Source organism: Halichoerus grypus, chromosome 3 (assembly GCF_964656455.1).
Source record: "Halichoerus grypus chromosome 3, mHalGry1.hap1.1, whole genome shotgun sequence".
NCBI lineage: Eukaryota > Metazoa > Chordata > Mammalia > Carnivora > Phocidae > Halichoerus > Halichoerus grypus.
Genome location: NC_135714.1, coordinates 167,975,307 through 167,993,313, shown reverse-complemented (window position 1 = coordinate 167,993,313; position 18,007 = coordinate 167,975,307). Strand labels below are relative to the sequence as shown.

General features: G+C 36.7%; 1 protein-coding gene across 9 annotated transcripts in view; it reads left to right on the top strand.

Moving 5' to 3' along the window:
• Nucleotides 1-18,007, top strand: part of PSD3 (pleckstrin and Sec7 domain containing 3) — a 586,658-nt gene that overhangs the window by 418,421 nt on the left and 150,230 nt on the right. For all 9 annotated transcript variants that reach the window (XM_078069537.1, XM_078069538.1, XM_078069540.1 and 6 more), the window contains one exon: nucleotides 8,532-8,725. In XM_078069537.1, coding sequence (XP_077925663.1) covers nucleotides 8,532-8,725 — 194 coding nt within the window. The remainder of the gene's footprint in view (nucleotides 1-8,531; nucleotides 8,726-18,007) is intronic.

The window sequence follows — 18,007 nt, the reverse complement described above, 5'->3', positions numbered from 1 at the left end:
CCATCCACATCATTGCAAATGGCAAGATCTCATTCATTTTTATGGCTGAGCAATATTCCATTGTATATATATACCACCTCTTCTTTATCCATTCATCAGTCAGTGGACACTTGGGCTACTTCTATAATGTGGCTACTGTAAATAATTCTGCTATAAATGTTGGTGTTCATGTATCTCTTTGAATTAGCATTTTGGTATCCTTCAGATAAATACCAGTAGTGCAATTGTTGGATCACAGGGTAGTTCTATTTTTAACTTTTTGAGGAACCTCCATACTCTTTTCTACAATGGCTGCACCAGTTTGCATTTCCACCAGCAGTGCAGGAGGGTTCCCCTTTCTCCACATCTTTACATCCTCGCCAACACCTGTTGTTTCCTGTGTTGTTGATTTCAGCTATTCTGACTAGTATGAGGTGGTATCTCATTGTAGTTTTGATTTGTATTTCCCTAATGATGAATGATGTGAGCATCTTTTCATGTATCTGTTGGCCATCAGTTTGTCTTTGGAAAAATGTCTATTCATGTCTTCTGCCCATTTTTCAGTTGGGTTATTCTTTTATTGGGTGTTGAGTTTTATAAGTTCTTTACATATTTTGGATACTAAGCCATCATCAGATATGTCATTTGCAAGTATCTTCTCCCATTCCATAGGGTTCCTCTTAGTTTTATTGATTGTTTCCTTTGCTGTGTGAACATTTTTATTTTGATGTAGTTCGAATAGTTTATTTTTGCTTTTGTTTCCCTTGCCTCTGAGACGTATCTAGAAAAATGTTGCTATGGCCGATGTCAGAGAAGTTACTGCTTGTACCCTCTTCAAGGATTTTTATGATTTCAAGTCTCACATTTCAGTCTTTAATCTATTTTGAGGTTTTTTTTGTGTATGGTATAAGAAAGTGGTCCAGTTTCATTCTTCTGCATGTAGGTGTCCAGTTTTCCCAACATCATCTGTTGAAGACTGTCTTCAATCAACAAAACTAAAAGGTAACTTATGGAATAGGAGAAGATATTTGTAAATGGCTTAACTGATAAAGGGTTAGTATCTAAAATATATAAAGAACTTATAAAACTCAAAACCCAAGAAACAAATAATCCAGTTTAAAAATGGGCAGAAGACATAAGTAGACATTGAAGACATACAGATAGCCAGCAGATATGAAAAGATGCTTAACCTCATTCATCATCAGGGAAATGCAACTCAAAACCACAATGTAATGATTACCTCACACTTGTCAGAATAGCTAAAATTAACAACACAGGAAACAACAGCTCTTGGTGAGGATGTGGAGAAAGGGGAACCCTCTTGCACTGTCGGTGGGAATGCAAACTGGTGCAGCCACTCCAGAAAACAGTATCAGTGTTCATCAAAAAGTTAAAAATAGAACTACTCTATCACCAGCAATCTCAGTACTTGGTATTTACCCAAAAGATACAAAAATACTAATTGAAAAGGTTATATGCACACATAATGCAGGATTATCTGCAATAGCCAAATTATGGAAAGAGCCCAAGTGTCCATGACTGATGAATGGATAAAAAAGATGTGGTATATATATGTGTGTGTGTGTGTGTGTGTGCGCACGCGCATGCGTGTGTGTGGTGGAATGTTACTCAACCATAATAAAGAATGAAATCTTGCCATTTGCAATGATGTGGATGGAGCTAGAGATTATTATGGTAAGCGAAATAAGTCAGTCAGAAAAAGACAAATACCATATGATTTCACTCATATGTGGAATCGAAGAAACAAAACAAATCAACCAAAGGGGAAGAAAAGACAGAGGGAGGAAAACCAAGAAGCAGACTCTTAACTGTAGAAAACAAACTGATGGTTTACCAGAAGGGGAGGTGGATTGGGAGATGGGTTAAATAAGTGATGGGGATTAAGGAGTGCACTTATGATGAATACTAGGCAATGTATGGAAGTGCTGAATCACTGTATTGTATACTTCGAACTAATATTACACTTTATGTGAACTAACTGGAATTTAAATAAAAACTTTTTGAAAAGACTGTCTTTTTCCCATTGTATATTCCTTCCTCCCTTGTTGAAGATTAATTGACCATGTAGTTATGGGTTCATTTCTGGGTCTTCTATACTCTTCTGTTGATCTATGTGTCTGTATTATGCCAATACCCTAATGTTTTGACTATTACAGATTTGTAATATAACTTAACATCTAGAATTGTGATACCTCCACTTTTGTTTTTTTCAAGATTGCTTTGGCTATTCGAGGTCTTTCGTGGTTCTATACAAATTTTAGGATTCTAGCTCTGTGAAAAATGCTGTTGTATTTTGATAGGGATTACATCAAATCTGTAGATTGCTGTGGGTAGTTTAGACATTTTCAATATTTGTTCTTTCAATCCATGAGCATGGAATGTCTTTCCATATCTTGACATTGTCTTAAATCTCCTTCATCAGTATTTTGTAGTTTTCAGAGTACAGTTCTTTCATCTCTTTAGTTTTATTTATTCCTAGGTATCTTACTGTTTTTGACGCAGTTGTTAATGGGATTTTTTCTTGATTTTTCTTTTTGCTTCTTCATTATTATAGTATAGGAATTCAACTGATTTCTATACATTGATTTTGTATCCTGCAATGTTACTGAATTCATTTATAAGTTCTAGTGATTTTTAGGTGGAGTCTTTAGGATTTTCTATTTTTGTTTCTGGTCATATGCAAATACTGAAAGTTTTACTTCTTCCTTACCAATTTGGATGCATTTTATTTCGTTATGTTGTCTAATTGCTATGGCTAAGACTTACAGTACTATGTTGAATAAAAGTGGTAAGAGTGGACATCCTTGTCTTGTTCCTCACCTGAGTGGAACGGTTCTCCGTTTTTCCCCATTGAGTATGATATTGGATGTGGGTTTTTCATATAAAGCCTTTATTATGTTGAAGTATGTTCTGTCTAGACCTACTTCACAGAGGATTTTTATCATGAACGGATGTAGTACTTTGTCAGATGCTTTTTCTGCATCCATTGAAATGTGGTTTTTATCCTTTCTGTATTGCTGTGATATCCATTTGGTTGTTTTGGAAATACTGAACCACCTTGCATCCTGGGAATAAATCCCACTTGATCATGGTGTATGATTTTTTTTTTTTTATTTTGAGAGAGAGAGAGAGAGTACGCATGCATATGGGTGTGGGGCAGAGGGAGAGAATCTTCATGCAGACTCCCCCTAAGCATGGACCGCTCCCCACCAATGCAAGGCTCAGTCTCATGACCCATGTAACACCTGAGCCAAAACCAAGAATCAGACACTTTAACAACTGAGCCACAACCCCTGGTGTGTAATATTTTTAATGTTTTTTTGGATTTGGTTTGCTAAGATTTTTTGAGGAGTTTTGCATCTATATTCATGAGAGAGATTGGCTTGTAGATCTCTTTTTTTTGTGGTATCTTGGCAAGCAGTCTTGAGAAAGAAGAACAAAGCTGGAGGCATCATAAGTCCTGACTTCAAACTATACTACAAATCTATAATAATCAACACAGTATGGTACTGACATAAAAAAAAAACAGACACACAGATCAGTGGAACAGAATAGAGAACCCAGAAATAAGCTCATGGAAATTTGTTCAGTTGATTTTTGACAAGGCAGCCAAGAATAGATAATGGGGAAAAGACTGTCCCCTCAATAAGTGGTTTTAGGAAAACTGAATATCCACATGGAAAAGAATGAAAATGGACGTCTTATCTTCTACTTTACACAAAAATCAACTCAAGTTGGATTAAATCTTTGAATATAAGCCCTGAAACCATAAAACTCCTAGAAGAAAACATAAAGAGTAAGCTCCTAGACATTGGTCTTGACAATACATTTTTAAATTTAGGAACAAGAACAAAAATTAGTGGGATTACATCAAATTAAAAAACTCTACACAATGAAGGAAACCATTAACAAAATAAAAAGGAAACCTACTAAATGGGACAAGACATTTACCCTGTTGGTGTAAATGTTAACTGGTACAGTGACTATGGCATATAGCACTGAGGCTCCTCAAAAAATTAAAAACAGAACTACCTGGTGCACCTGGGTGGCTCAGTCGGTTAAGCATCTGCCTTCAGCTCAGGTCATGATCCAGGGTCCTGGGATTGAGCCCCACGTCAGGCTCCCTGCTCAGCAGGGAGTCTGTTTCTCTCTCTTCCTCTGTCCCCACCTCTCTCTCTCTCGTGTGTGTGCACTCTCTCAAATAAATAAAATCTTTTTTAAAAAGGTAGAACTACCAGTAGTCCCACTTCTGAATATATAGACAAAGGAAACAAAATAATTATCTGAAGGAATAACCTGTACTCTCATGTTTATAGCAGAATGGTTTACGATAGCCAAAGTATGGAAAAAACCTAAGTGTCTGTCTACAGATGAATGGATAAAGAAGATGAGGTATATATACATGATGGAATATTATGCAGCCTCTAAAAAAGAATGAACTCTTGTCATAGGCAGCAAACATGAATGAATCTGGAGAGCATTACGCTAACTGAATTAAGTTAGACATCAAAAGATAAATACTACACAGTATCATTTGTGGTATTGTGATATATGGGATTTTTTTTTTTAAGTTGAATTTATAGCAATGGAGAGTATAAAAGTCATTTTCAGGCATTGAGGTGTGGGGGAAGTAGGGAACAGCTGGTAAAAGTATGTAATAAGTTAAAAGTATGGTTATAAGTTATAAGATGGATGAGATCTGAGGAAATAATGTATAACATGGTGACTACAGTTAATAACACTGTGTTGAATAATTGAAAGTTTCTGAGAGTAGAACTTAAATGTTTTCACACAAAAAATATTTGTATATACATATATTTAAATATGTAAAGTGATGGGTGTGTTAACGCAATGAAGTGACTTTTTTCATGATATATATGTATATTAAATCCTCATACTGTATACTTTAAATATCTCACATTAAATTATCAATTAAAAAAACTAATAAAGCAACATAGAAGAGGAAATGTAATCTGTATAATAACAAATTGTAATTTTTCAGGATTTTTGCAGTATCCAGAAGGTATTTCCTGAACATCAATAGTGACCATTAATTTTAAATAAATTAATAAATAACTAAATCTCTTACATTGCATAAATCAGTTATTCCAGAGGGAATGGAAGATGGCAGCAGAGTAGGAGGACCCTAGACTAATGTTCCATGAACACAAACTAGGTAACTATCAAATCCTAAATAACCCAGAAATTGACATGAAGACTGACAGAACAAACTCCACAACTAAAGGAAGAGAAGACATTGAATATGGTAAGGAGTGCAGAGAAGTGATTTGGGGGAGAAACAGATGCGAGGTACTACAGAGGGGAGAGAAGTGTGGTTGTAGAGAAGGATAAAAGAGGAGCACACAGGGAACACACAAGGAGAACATTTCCCCAAAGCCATTGGTTTGGAAGACAAGAGGGGCTGGATTTTATGTATTCTTGCCGTCAGAGGGGCTTAGAGCCTGGAGTTTTAAAGGTCAGCAGGCTTGCCTGGCATAGAGACCAGAAGGCACTGTGCTCCTCCTGAAGAGAAGGCAGGCAAAGCAGAGGGAACTAGACATCATTAATGCTAAGCAAAATAAGTCATCAGGGAAAGACAAATACCATATGATTTCACTCATATGTGGAATTTAAGAAACAAAACAAATTAATAAAGGGACAAAAAAAGAAACAAACCAAGAAACAGTCTCTTAAGTGTAGAGAACAAACTGATGGTTACTAGAAGGGAGGTGGGTGGGCAGATGGGTTAAAGAGGTGATGGGGATAAAGGAATGTACTTGTTGTGATGAGCACCAGGTGATGAATGGAAGTGTTTAATCACTATGTTGTACAAACTATTACACTGTATGTTCACTAACTGGAATATAAAAACTTTAAAAAATATTAAAAAATCATTTGTTCTTCAGTAAAGTTGGGAGCAGGGAGATAAATGGATAAGCAAAATAAATATGGTATACCACAAAATGAAATAGTACTTAGCAATAAAAGGAAACAAACTATTGATTTGCACAATATGGATGAATCTTAAATATAATTTGCTGAGTAGAAGAAACCAGTTATGCCATTTTGAAAAAGGGAAATCTCTAGGGATGGAGGACATCAGTAATTTTCAAGAATTGGTAGGGGAAAGGAATTAACTAAAAGAGGGACGCAGGAGGCAATTTTCTATATACAGTGAACACATCTAGTACCTAGATTTGGTTTCTAAATACCGTTGTCCAGCAAGAAGAACTGAACTTCTTGGAGACATTTCTTCCAGGGTCGAGATAAGGAAAATTTAAGATGAGCTTAGAAGCATCTTCTTGTGGTACCTAAAAGAAGTGCTTGAAAAACAAAAAAGGAAAAAGAGGGAGGCATGTTCAAAGGAAACAGAAGCCTCCTTGATAGAACTCCTAGTGGCCAAAGCTGAAAAAAATGGAGCAATAAATTTAATAATGATAGTGTCTTATTATAATGCAAAAGAATAAGATTATATCCATGTGTCCATACTTACAGAAGAATTCCAATTACTAATGTAGAACAAATGAGGGAAATAAAAAAACACCATTAGAGCAGCACAATAATAATTGTCATAGGCAGGATCCACTGATGAATGCTCATATTAGTGTTCTGAAGTTTAAGGAGAAACAGGCTATATTCATAGTCACAAATTTTCCCCAAAACATTTACAAAAGAAAATTGTAACATTACAGAATAGAAACTTGTCAGACAGCACCTTAACCGAGTAATCAAGGTTAATAACACTAGTCATAAAACATATATACCCTCATCTGATGCACTGAGAGGGTGCATCAGTATGATATCCTTCCCAAAAATGTACAACCTCAATCTAATCAAACAAACCTAAATTGGGGATATTCTATAACATAACTGCCAGTTCTAATACTCTTCAAAATGTCAAGGTCATGAAAGACAAGGAAGGAGTGAGGTTCAGTTGGTGACTGGAGAAAACTAAGAAATCATAACAACTACATGCACTGTGGGATCATGGATAGGACCCTGGAACAGAAAAAAAAATTAATGAAAAAATTGGTAAAGTCTGAATAAAGTCTTAAGTTTAATTCATAGTATTGCATTATTGCTTTCTTCATTTTGAAATTTTTACTATGGTTATGTAAGTTGTTAACATTAGGGGGAACTGGGTAATGGGCAGATGGGAATGTATGTACTATCTTTACAAATCTAAAATCTCAAAATTAAAAATTAAGTATAGATGTCTAAGGGCCCAGTGTTGTTTTTATATATCTCACAATAATCAAATAGCAGTGGAGAAAAAAAGACTATTTTAATTTGATCACCAAATAAACACTTCTGATAATTATTAATTTTCTCATTTCTTTTAAATATATTTTGGGAAAAAAATAATAAATAAATATATTTTGGTGTGGTTATTTGGAAGTTTTAATAAAAATATTCACTAATCAATATCTAATAAGCATTTAAACCAGAGGTGATTGAGGAAATTGAACAGGTGAACTAAGACAGATGCTCTTAATTTGGTGCTGTGTTTTTTAGCAGTATATCAGAGTTTATTAATTTTCTTCTTCTCTTCATTCCTCTTTATTAATTGAATGTAACCATCTATTTTCTGCCTCCTTCATACTTAATGTACATTAGAATCTCAGAGTTAAATTTGCCCTCCTTGAAGGATCAGAGATTTTTTTTTTAAGATTTTTTATTTATTTGGGGTCCAGGGGAGAGCAGAACAGGGGGGAAGAGCAGAGGGAGAGGGAGAAACAGGCTTACTGCTGAGCAAGGAGCCAGATGTGGGTCTCAATCTCAGGACCTTGAGATCATGACCTGAGGCCAAGGCAGACGCTTAACCAACTGAGCCACCCAGGCACCCCAGAACAGAGATTTTAAAAAAGATTGGCCAATTACAGGTTTTCTCAGTGGCTGTTAGGGTGCCCCACACTTTTATGGCAGTTGAGAAAGTAGTCGCTGTAAGATGCCAAAGCACTGTGGATGACACCACCATCCTACCTCATTAATAGCTTTACCAGGGGTTTCAGTATAAGAGAATTACCTGTTATTTGGCAGCTATAGTTCAATATTATTCATTGGACTGAATCTATAATTATTTGTTGTATTCTGTATACTTGGCAATGTGCTAAACCATGTAGAAATCAAAAATCAAAATCAAAATCGTGATCTCTACCAAAGAATCCCCACTCTTTTGAAAGAGGACAGACATGAAGGCACTGTAGTGGGTAGAAAGAGCAAAGGCTTTAGCGATTTTGCAGTCATATCCTTACTATCTGTTTCTTTGATTACTAGATCTGTGGCCTTGGGCATTTATTTAAACTCTCTGAGTTTGTTTCCTTATCTCTAATATGGGATACTAATGTCAGTCTTAGAAAATCATTATGATCATTAATACCTGGCACATAGACACATAGTAAATGATACCGGTTATTACAGTTTTTGTTATCAAGACTGATAGACTATTGGAAAACATGGTAGTTTATTACACGAAATAACTTTGTTCATTGAATATTGTTAGGTGCTCAATCTATGTTTTCTCCCTTTAGAGATGATGAAGAGAAAAAAAAATCTCCATCCGAAGGTACTGATGAGAAGGCTAATGGAACACATCCAAAGACCATCAGTCGTATTGGGAGCACTACCAACCCATTCTTAGACATTCCTCATGACCCAAATGCTGCTGTGTACAAAAGTGGATTCTTGGCTCGGAAGATCCATGCAGATATGGATGGAAAGAAGAGTAAGCACAATTTGTTGTCATTGTCTGTTTCGTTTATTTCATCTTGAGGCCCAAAATGTAAAGTGAATTTATTTGAAGTAAAGTCAAGGATGAAGAAAAATTATATTAGGTTTATGTAGAGGAGTATTTAACTGAAGTTTGATGAAGCCTCTAACCCTAAGTCAGAAATCCATTGTGGCACCTGCTCTTCTCCAAGTAGAATTATAGAGCTTCAGAAATGGAAGACGTCATACAGATTATTCATTTCCAACCTTTTATTCATTTATTTACTCTTGCCTTCAACAAATAATTCTGGGTACTTAACTATGTACTAGACATCAAAAATGTAGCAGCAAATGGGATGGGCAAGGTCCCTGTCTTCATGGAGTTTACATCTCTGGTGGTTGAGGGGAAGAGTGAATTTATAACACAGCATAATCAATATGTAAGATCCCACAGACAAGGAAGGGAAAGAATGGCAGTCTGCACACATTTGAAGGGATTGGCCTTTATGGGAGATGGATAGGTGTTCCGTAGGCAAGCATGGTATAGTTAGTACTGGAAAATTAAAGGAGTCCCATCTGACGGTTCTGTGAAGTATGAGACATCGTTATCTACTGACAGGTAATAGTGTTTGAGATTTGAAAGAAATGAAGTATGTTTTATGCTTAGAATAACCTATGCAGAAAGTGAAATAGCAATTTGATATAGTTGAACAGGCTAAGGTAAGCTAGTATGTATGCTCAGAATTAGTGGGTTAAACCTTTAGGGTGTTCCTACTTACCTACAGACACAAATATGCACTGCTTGGATAGATAGTACCACTACTTCTATCTGTGGCTGGGTACTTTGTTAGCACATTCTGTTGGGTTACAGTCAAGAGAAATATTGTAATAGAGTGGCTTTGACACTGACTTATGATGCTGAGTATGTTTCTCAGTTTTTCCAAGTTCCTTAGGAGTACCTCTACCATATATCCTGTACACTCTATATACTAGCCTATTAGACTACTAAATTTTCTCAAAGAGAATTGTTTCAGGACTCTTGTAGTGGCAAGTGACAGCAAGTCTAACTGGCTTAGGAAAAAAAAGGCAAGGACACATTTAAAATGATGAATGTTGCCAGGACCCTTTGTCCATTTCTGTCTCTGCATTATATTGCATGTCACCTTTACTCTTTGAAACAGGTCTCTTTTACATGGCTGGATATATGATTATTAGCAGCATTTTAGAGCAAGTGTTCAAATTTTGTCAACAAAAAGTATTCTCCTTCTTTCCTGATTTTGAATTTACTATATTCTGGGCACAACCCTGATTTGTATGACTGAGAGATGGAATACTGTAATTGTCAGCACTCACTTGGTTGAAATGCAAAGAGGGAAAGTTCCCTCAAGAATGAATAAGATACAGTTCTCATAGAAAAGGGGTTCTTTTTGGTGGACAAAACACTAGATATTCATCTCTTTGTTGCCAGCATACACACACACCCTTTCTCCAGCCAATTCAAGCAAAGCTTTTGGTAAACATAGTACCATTTTTCATTTATAACCACAGATATACTTATCTCTGTCCCACATGTCATGCCTAAGAGTGGCTCCCATCTCCAAGGTTTAAATTTGCTGCTCAGTGTCCATTTTCCCTAGGTAAGGATGTAAATTCACTCTATAGGCTAAATGAAAAATACAGAAATATCTGACATACTTTATATAAAGTACTAGAAGCAAAGAGCAGAATAACTGCAGTTGAAAATACCAATTCAGGAAAGGCAAAAAAGGAAGCAAAACAGCAATCATTGGTTCGGTGTATTTTACTGCATTCTGCAAAGTTAACCTACTTGAGCATCTTTTCATTGATTCACTTCCTTAGCAATGGATTGACATAATTGATTAACTAATTTCAAAGAGTCCGCAGATTCATCCTACCAGTGAAATTTTCTTTCTGTCTTGTTTTCCTGGGACACTTCTAAGGATTATTGGAGAGAATTCCCTTGCTGGAAGCTCTACTCCCTTAGCAGCCCACTGTATATGAGTATAGGTACAAAACCTGGGAGTTCCTTAGTAGTTGAGCCATCATAGACCTTCTATATCATGCTAGATTTTCCTGCCAATATAACCTCCTTTAAAGCCTTAGTTAACTCCTTTGAGAACTTCAGATTCATTTGGGCAGTTTTAAGTGTCATGGGACTTCTATCTTTTTAGCAACTTAAGAATTTCTGCCTAGGTGAGGCGCTCCCCCCAAAGACCAGCACAGGCCCCTGTGCACATCATGTCCCTAAAGCCTAGAGTGTTAAAAGTCAGCAGGTTTGGCTGGGATACAGCTCAGAAGGCACTACACTGTTCCTGGAGAGAAGTCAGACAAACAACCCAGAGGCAGACTGTAGAAACAGCAATCTGAAAAACACCTGAAACAAACAGTGGGGAGATTATTCATTCTTCTTGGCTTGCCTCCCTGAGAGACAGCATGCACAGATACTCCTCTCCAGGAACAGAGGAACTGGCTAGGGCCATTTCCTCCGCCACCCCGCAGCATAAACACAGAGCCACCTGCAGTAAGCAGCACAGTGCCCACACTGGCTGTCTAACCTGCTTATACCAAGCCTCACATCGCTGCAATCTGGTAATACTGCCCTTCTCAGTGAAGCTTGCCTCAATCCCAGTGCCACAGGTCCTTTCCACAGAAGACCAGCAGAAGCCCCTGCCCACACCACAGCTGCTGACCAAAGAGTTCTGCATGGCTTCAGTTCAAGTGGAAGTATCAGGTCTCATTTAACACACAGACCAAAGTGAACCTAGTTAAAACATGCCACATTCTAGCCAAAGACCAAACACTTCCCACTGCAGGCAAGGAGAGCCCCTACAGAAACTGGCCCAAAGGATACAGCAGCCAAAACACAGTAGCAGAGGGCATGCAGCACACACCAGAGACACTATCTGAAGTACCAGGCCCTGGACCTATATGATCTCTTCTTCATAAAGCCATGACTATCAGGAGCAGGAAACATACAGGCTTTTCTAACACAGAGAAGAAGAGAGACTTAAACAAAATGCCAGAGATCTAAGCAGAACAGATACAAGTAATATGACTGATGGGGAATCCAAAGCAACAGTCATAAGGATACTAGCTAGCTTGAGAAAAGAAGACCAGGGAGACGCTTACCACAGAGATAAAAGAGTAAAAAAACAGTCGGAAATGAAAAATTCAGTAACTGAGATTCGAAACAACAAATGTAACGACCAAACGATGCAACGAACACAAGGATGGAAGAAGCAGAGGCACAAAAAAGCGACATACAAGATAAAATAATGAAACATAAGCTGAACAAAAGAGAGAAAGAATTTTGCAATATGAGAATATACTTAGGGAATTCAATGACTCCATCAAATGTAATAACATTCATATAGGTGTACTAGAAGAAGAGGACAGAGAAAAGAGGACAGGGAATTTATTTCAGAAAATAATATGTGAAAATTTCCCTAATCTGGGAAAGGAAACAGGCATCCATATCTGGGAAGCACCAAGAAATCCCATCAAAATTAACAAAAGCTGGGGTGCCTGGGTGGCTCACTCAATTAAGCATCTGACTCTTACATCTCAGGTCATGATCTCAGGGTCATGAGATTGAGCCCTGTGTTGTGCTCCGTGCTCAGCAGGGAATCTGCTTGAGATTCTCTCTCACTCTTCCTCTAACCCTCCCCCACACTCTCTCTCTCAAATAAATAAATCTTTTTAAAAATCAGCAGAAGCTGGCCAAGAACATGACATTGTAATTAAATTTTGTAAAATATACTGATAAAGAGAAAAGTCTTAAAAGCAGCAAGACAAAAACAAGTCCCTAACTTACAAGGAAGACCCACAAGGCTAGCTTCAGATCTCTCAATACAAATTTGGCAAGCTAAGAGGGAGTGGCATGATATATTCATAGTACTGAATGGGAAAAATCTGCAGCCAAGAATACTCTTATCTAGCAAGGAATAGAAGGAAAGGTGAAGAGTTTCCCAAAGAAAAGCTAAAGGAGTTCGTGGCCATTAAAGATTTTATTTATTTATTCATGAGAGACAGAGAGAGAGAGAGAGAGACAGAGGCAGAGGGAGAAGCAGGCTCCCCGCGGAGCAGGGAGCCCGATGTGGGACTCGATCCCAGCACCCTGGGATCACGACCTGAGCCGAAGGCAGACGCTTAACCGACTGAGCCACCCAGGCGTCCCAGTTCGTGGCCATTAAACCAGCCCTACAAGAAATATTAAAGGGGACTCTGAGTGGAAAAGAAAGACCAAAGTGACAAAGACAAGAATGTAATAGAGAAAATCTCCCCAAATAACAAAACAAGTAATAAAATGGCACTAAATACATATCTATCAATAATTACTCTAAATGTGGGGCGCCTGGGTGGCTCAGTCATTAAGCATCTGCCTTCGGCTCAGGTCATGATCCCAGGGCCTGGGATCAAGCCCCGCATCAGGCTCCCTGCTCCTCGGGAAGCCGGCTTCTCCCTCTCCCACTCCCCCTGCTTGTGTTCCCCCCCTCGCTGTGTCTCTCTCTGTCAAATAAATAAATAAAATCTTTAAAAAAAAATAATTACTCTAAATGTAAATGAACTAAACACTCCAATCAGATACACGGTGTCAGAATGTATTAAAAAAAGAAGACCCATTTATATGCTGCCTACAAGAAATTCATTTTAGACCTAAAGACACCTGTGCATTGAAATTGATGGAATGGAGATATACTTATCATGTAACTGGACATCAGAGTAAAGCCAGATTAGTAATACTTCTATCTGACAAACTAGACTTTAAACCAAACACTATGAGATGAAGGGCATTATATCATAATAAAGGGGGCAATCTAAAAGTAAGATCTAATAATTGGAAGTATTTATACACACAACGTGGAGGCACCCAAATACATAAAACAATAACAAACATGAAAGAACTCATTAATAATAATAGAATAAGAGTAGGGGACTTTATCACCCCACTTACATCAACGGACAGATCATCTAAGCAGAAAATCGACAAGGAAACAATAACTTTGAATGACACACTGGACCAGATGAACTTCACAGATATATTCAGAATATTTCATCCTACAGCAGCAGAACTCACTTTAATGCAGGTTCTTTTTGAGTGCACATGGAACATTGTCCAGAATAGATCATATACTAGGTCACAAATCAGGCCACAAAAAGTACAAAAAGATTGAAATCATGCCATGCATCTTTTCTGACCAGAGTGCTATGAAACTTAAAGTCAACCACAAATATTATATATATATATATATATATACCACAAATACATGGTGGTTAAACGACATGCTACTAAACAATGAATGGGTTAGCCAGGAAGTCAAAGAAGAAATAGAAGCCAGACTTATCAAAAAGAAAAGAGAAAGGAATCAAATAAAATCAAAAGAGGAGACAAAAAATAACCACCAACACCACAGAAATAAAATTATAAGAAATATTATTGGGTGCCTGGGTGGCTCAGTCATTAAGTGTCTGTCTTCAGCTCAGGTCGTGATCCCAGGGTCCTGGGATCAAGCCCTGCATCGGGCTCCCTGCTCAGTGGGAAGCCTGCTTCTCCCTCTCCCACTCCCCCTGCTTGTGTTCCCTCTCTCACTGTGTCTCTCTCTGCAAATAAATAAATAAAATCTTAAAAAAAAAAAAAAAGAAAAGAAAATATTATGAAAAACTATATGGCCACATATTGGACAACCTGAAAGAAATGGATGTATTCCTAGAAACATGTGAACCACCAAAACTGAAACAGGAAGAAATAGAAAACTTGAAGAGACCAATAACTAGCAAAGAAATTGAATTAGTCCAGGGCTAGGTGACTTCATGGGTCAATTCTATCAAACATTTAAGTGACAGTGATTACCTATTCTTCTCAAACTATTTCAAAAAATAGAAGAGGTAGGAAAACTTCCACATTCATTCTGTGGGGCCACAATTACCCTGAATTCAAAAATAAAGACTCCACTAAAAGAGAGAACTAGAGGCCAATATCCCTGATGCTTATGGATGTACAAGTTCTCAATAAAATAGTAGCAAACCAAATCAAACAGTACATTAAAAAAATCATTCATCACTATCAAGTGGGATTTATGCCTGGCCTGTAAGGTGGTTCAATATTAGTAAATAAATCAAAATAATACACCACAAAGAAAGGACAAGAACCATATGATCCTTTCAATAGATGCAGAAAAAGCATTTGAAAAAAACTATATAACATCCATTCATGATGAAAAAAAAAATCCTCAACAAAGTAGGGTTAGAGGGAACATACCTCAACATATAATAAAGGCCATATATGGAAAAACCCACAACTAATATTCTCTTCAATGGGGAAGACCTAGGAGCTTTTCCTCTATGGTCAGGAACAACACAGGGATGTCTACTCTCACCACTATTATTTAACATAGTACTGGAAGTCTTAAGCATCAGCAGACAACAGAAAGAAATAAAAGGCATTCAAACTGGCAAGGAGGAAGACAAACTTTCACACTTCACAGACAATATGATGCTCTTATGTAGAAAACCCAACAGACTCCACCAAAAAATTGCTAAAACTCATACATGAATTCAGCAATGTCTCAGGATAAAAAAATCAATGTACAGAAATCTATTGCATTTCTCTATGCCAATAACAAAGAAGCAAAAATCAAGGAATCGATCCCATTTATAATTGCACCAAAACCTGTAAGATACCTAGGAATAAACCTAACCAGAGAGGTACTCTGGAAACTATAGAACACTTATGAAAGAAATTGAAGTTTGAGACCCTTACAACAGGTTACTTTCTTTTCTATTTTCCTAGCATTTGGTCTATAGTCATCTGTTTTCCTTGTGTATAAAACTCATAGTACATTGTGATTATTTTTGCTTTAAATAGAAATGTAGTTTTTACTTTTACCCACACATTGACTATTTCTGGTATACCAAGTTTCCTTTTTCATTTTCAAATTTCCATTTAGTATCTTTTCTTTTTCTGCTTAATTTCCCTTAATATTTCTTGTAGTAAAGTCCTGCTAGCAAGAAATGTTCTCGTGTTTTATTGGTTTTGAAAAAAATGTACACTGCATCTTAATTTTAGGAATTTTTGATTACTGGTTGTAAAATTATTTGGCAATGTTTTCCTTTTCCTTCAGTAATTTAAAAATGTTCTATTTTTCAGTGCCCTGTGTGGTTTCAGACAAAAAGCCGCTGACATTATTTATTTCTCTGTACCTATCATGGTTTTATTTTTTCTCTCTGGCTGCTTTCAAGATTTTTCTTTTTCTTTTTGATTTTCAGTGATTTTATTATGAGCTGCCTTAGTGGGGTTTTTCTTTTTGTTTTTCTTGTGTTGATTGAAGTTCTTGTATTCATCAGATTATATTTTTCACCAATTATGGAAATCTTTTAGCCATTATTTCTATAGCACCCACCCCTCTTTCTAGGATTCTCCTTTCCTATATATTTGACTACTTGATATTACACAAAAAGTTCATTAAGGCTCTGTTCAATTTTTTTCCAAATCTTTTTATAATTTCAGAACTTTGTTTATTGCATGTCTTCAGTTTTACCATAGTATTTGTCATTTCATACATAGTATTTTTTTTTTAATGAGAGTGGAGGGAGGGGCAGAGGGAGAGGAGAGGGAATCTTAAGCAAGTGTACACTCAGCACAAAGCCCAACTCAGGGCTTGATATCATATCCCTGAGATCCTGTCCTGAGCTGAAAACAAGAGCCACCCAGGCACACCATATATATAGTATTTTTTATTTTTGAAACTGCATCTTGAATCTTTTCTATCCTCCACTTCTCTCATTATCAAATTTTTAATGTCCTTGAGCATATTTTTCATATTTACAAGAGCTATATTAAGGTCCTTCTCTTTGATTCTTTTCTCCCTGTGATTTCCAGAACTGTTACTTTAATTTTCCTGCTACCTCTAGGTTATAGTTTTCTTTTTCTTTGCATTCCTAGTAATTTTTATTTGAATGCCAGATGTGACATTTTGGGAGACTGGATTTAGTTATATTCCATTAAAGAATGTTGGATTTTATCTTATTGTATAGATAAGTAACTTAGGAATTAACTGAATCCTTCAAAGACTTGCCTTTACTCTTTGTCAAGGTATATCCAAATCAACCTTTATTCTGGAACTTACTTAGCTTCCTCCTGGGGACTATTATTAGTGTTTAGCCTCTAACCCTGGTATTACAAAGTGTTTCTCTCCTCTGTCTGATGAAAATACAGACTATTTCTACTCCCACATGAGCTTGTGAAATTGTTCATTCCACTACTGTTTGGTTATTTTTTTCACATGTGACCACATCAGTGCTCTAGCCAAGACCTGGGAATTCCTCTGCAGATCTCCAGAACTATCCTCTTGGGTAGCTTTCCTCCCTTGTGCTCTGATGAACAAATTCTAGCCACCTCAACCTCACAAAAGTCAGCACAAGTTCCTGACTATAGTTTGGTACCCTCTTTCACTATTGGATCTTAGATACTTCCTTCAAGCAGTTATCTGGGCTTACCTCTTTTGTTCCTTTCTCTTTAGAATCAATTCAAAGCTGCCTAATGTACAACATCTGGAAACTTTTGTTTCATATGTATTGTTCTGTTTTCTACTTGTTATGAAAGGAGAGAAGTTTTTGTAGCAGTTAACCTTTCATGGACATAAGGAGAACTAAACTGGTTACTGATCACTTTTGTTAAGAAATTTTTTCTAGTTGCCTCAGACCTCAAGACTTAATATTTACTGAGCTATGAAAGTGAAATGGAATTCTAATACTAAGCTCAATGGAGAAAAACTGAGAGCTTTTTCTATATGGTCAGGAACAAGACAGATGTCTACACTCACCACTATTGAACATAGTACTGGAAATCTTAAGCATCAGCAATCAGACAACAAGAAGAAATAAAAGGCATCCAAATCAGTAGGGAGGAAGTCAAACTTTCACACTTTGCAGACAACATGATACTCTATGTAGAAAACCGAACAGACTCCACCAAAAAATTGCTAAAACTCATACATGAATTCAGCAAAGTCGCAGGATATAAAATCAATGTACAGAAATCTATTACATTTCTCTATGCCAATAATGAAGCAGCAGAAATCAAGGAATCGATCCCATTTATAATTGCACCAAAACCTGTAAGATACCTAGGAATAAACCTAACCAGAGAGGTAAAAGATCTGTACTCTGGAAGCTATAGAACATTTATAAAAAATTGAAGAGGATACAAAGAAACGGAAAAGCATTCCATGCTCATGGATTAGAAGAATAAACATTGTTAAAATGTCTATACTACCCA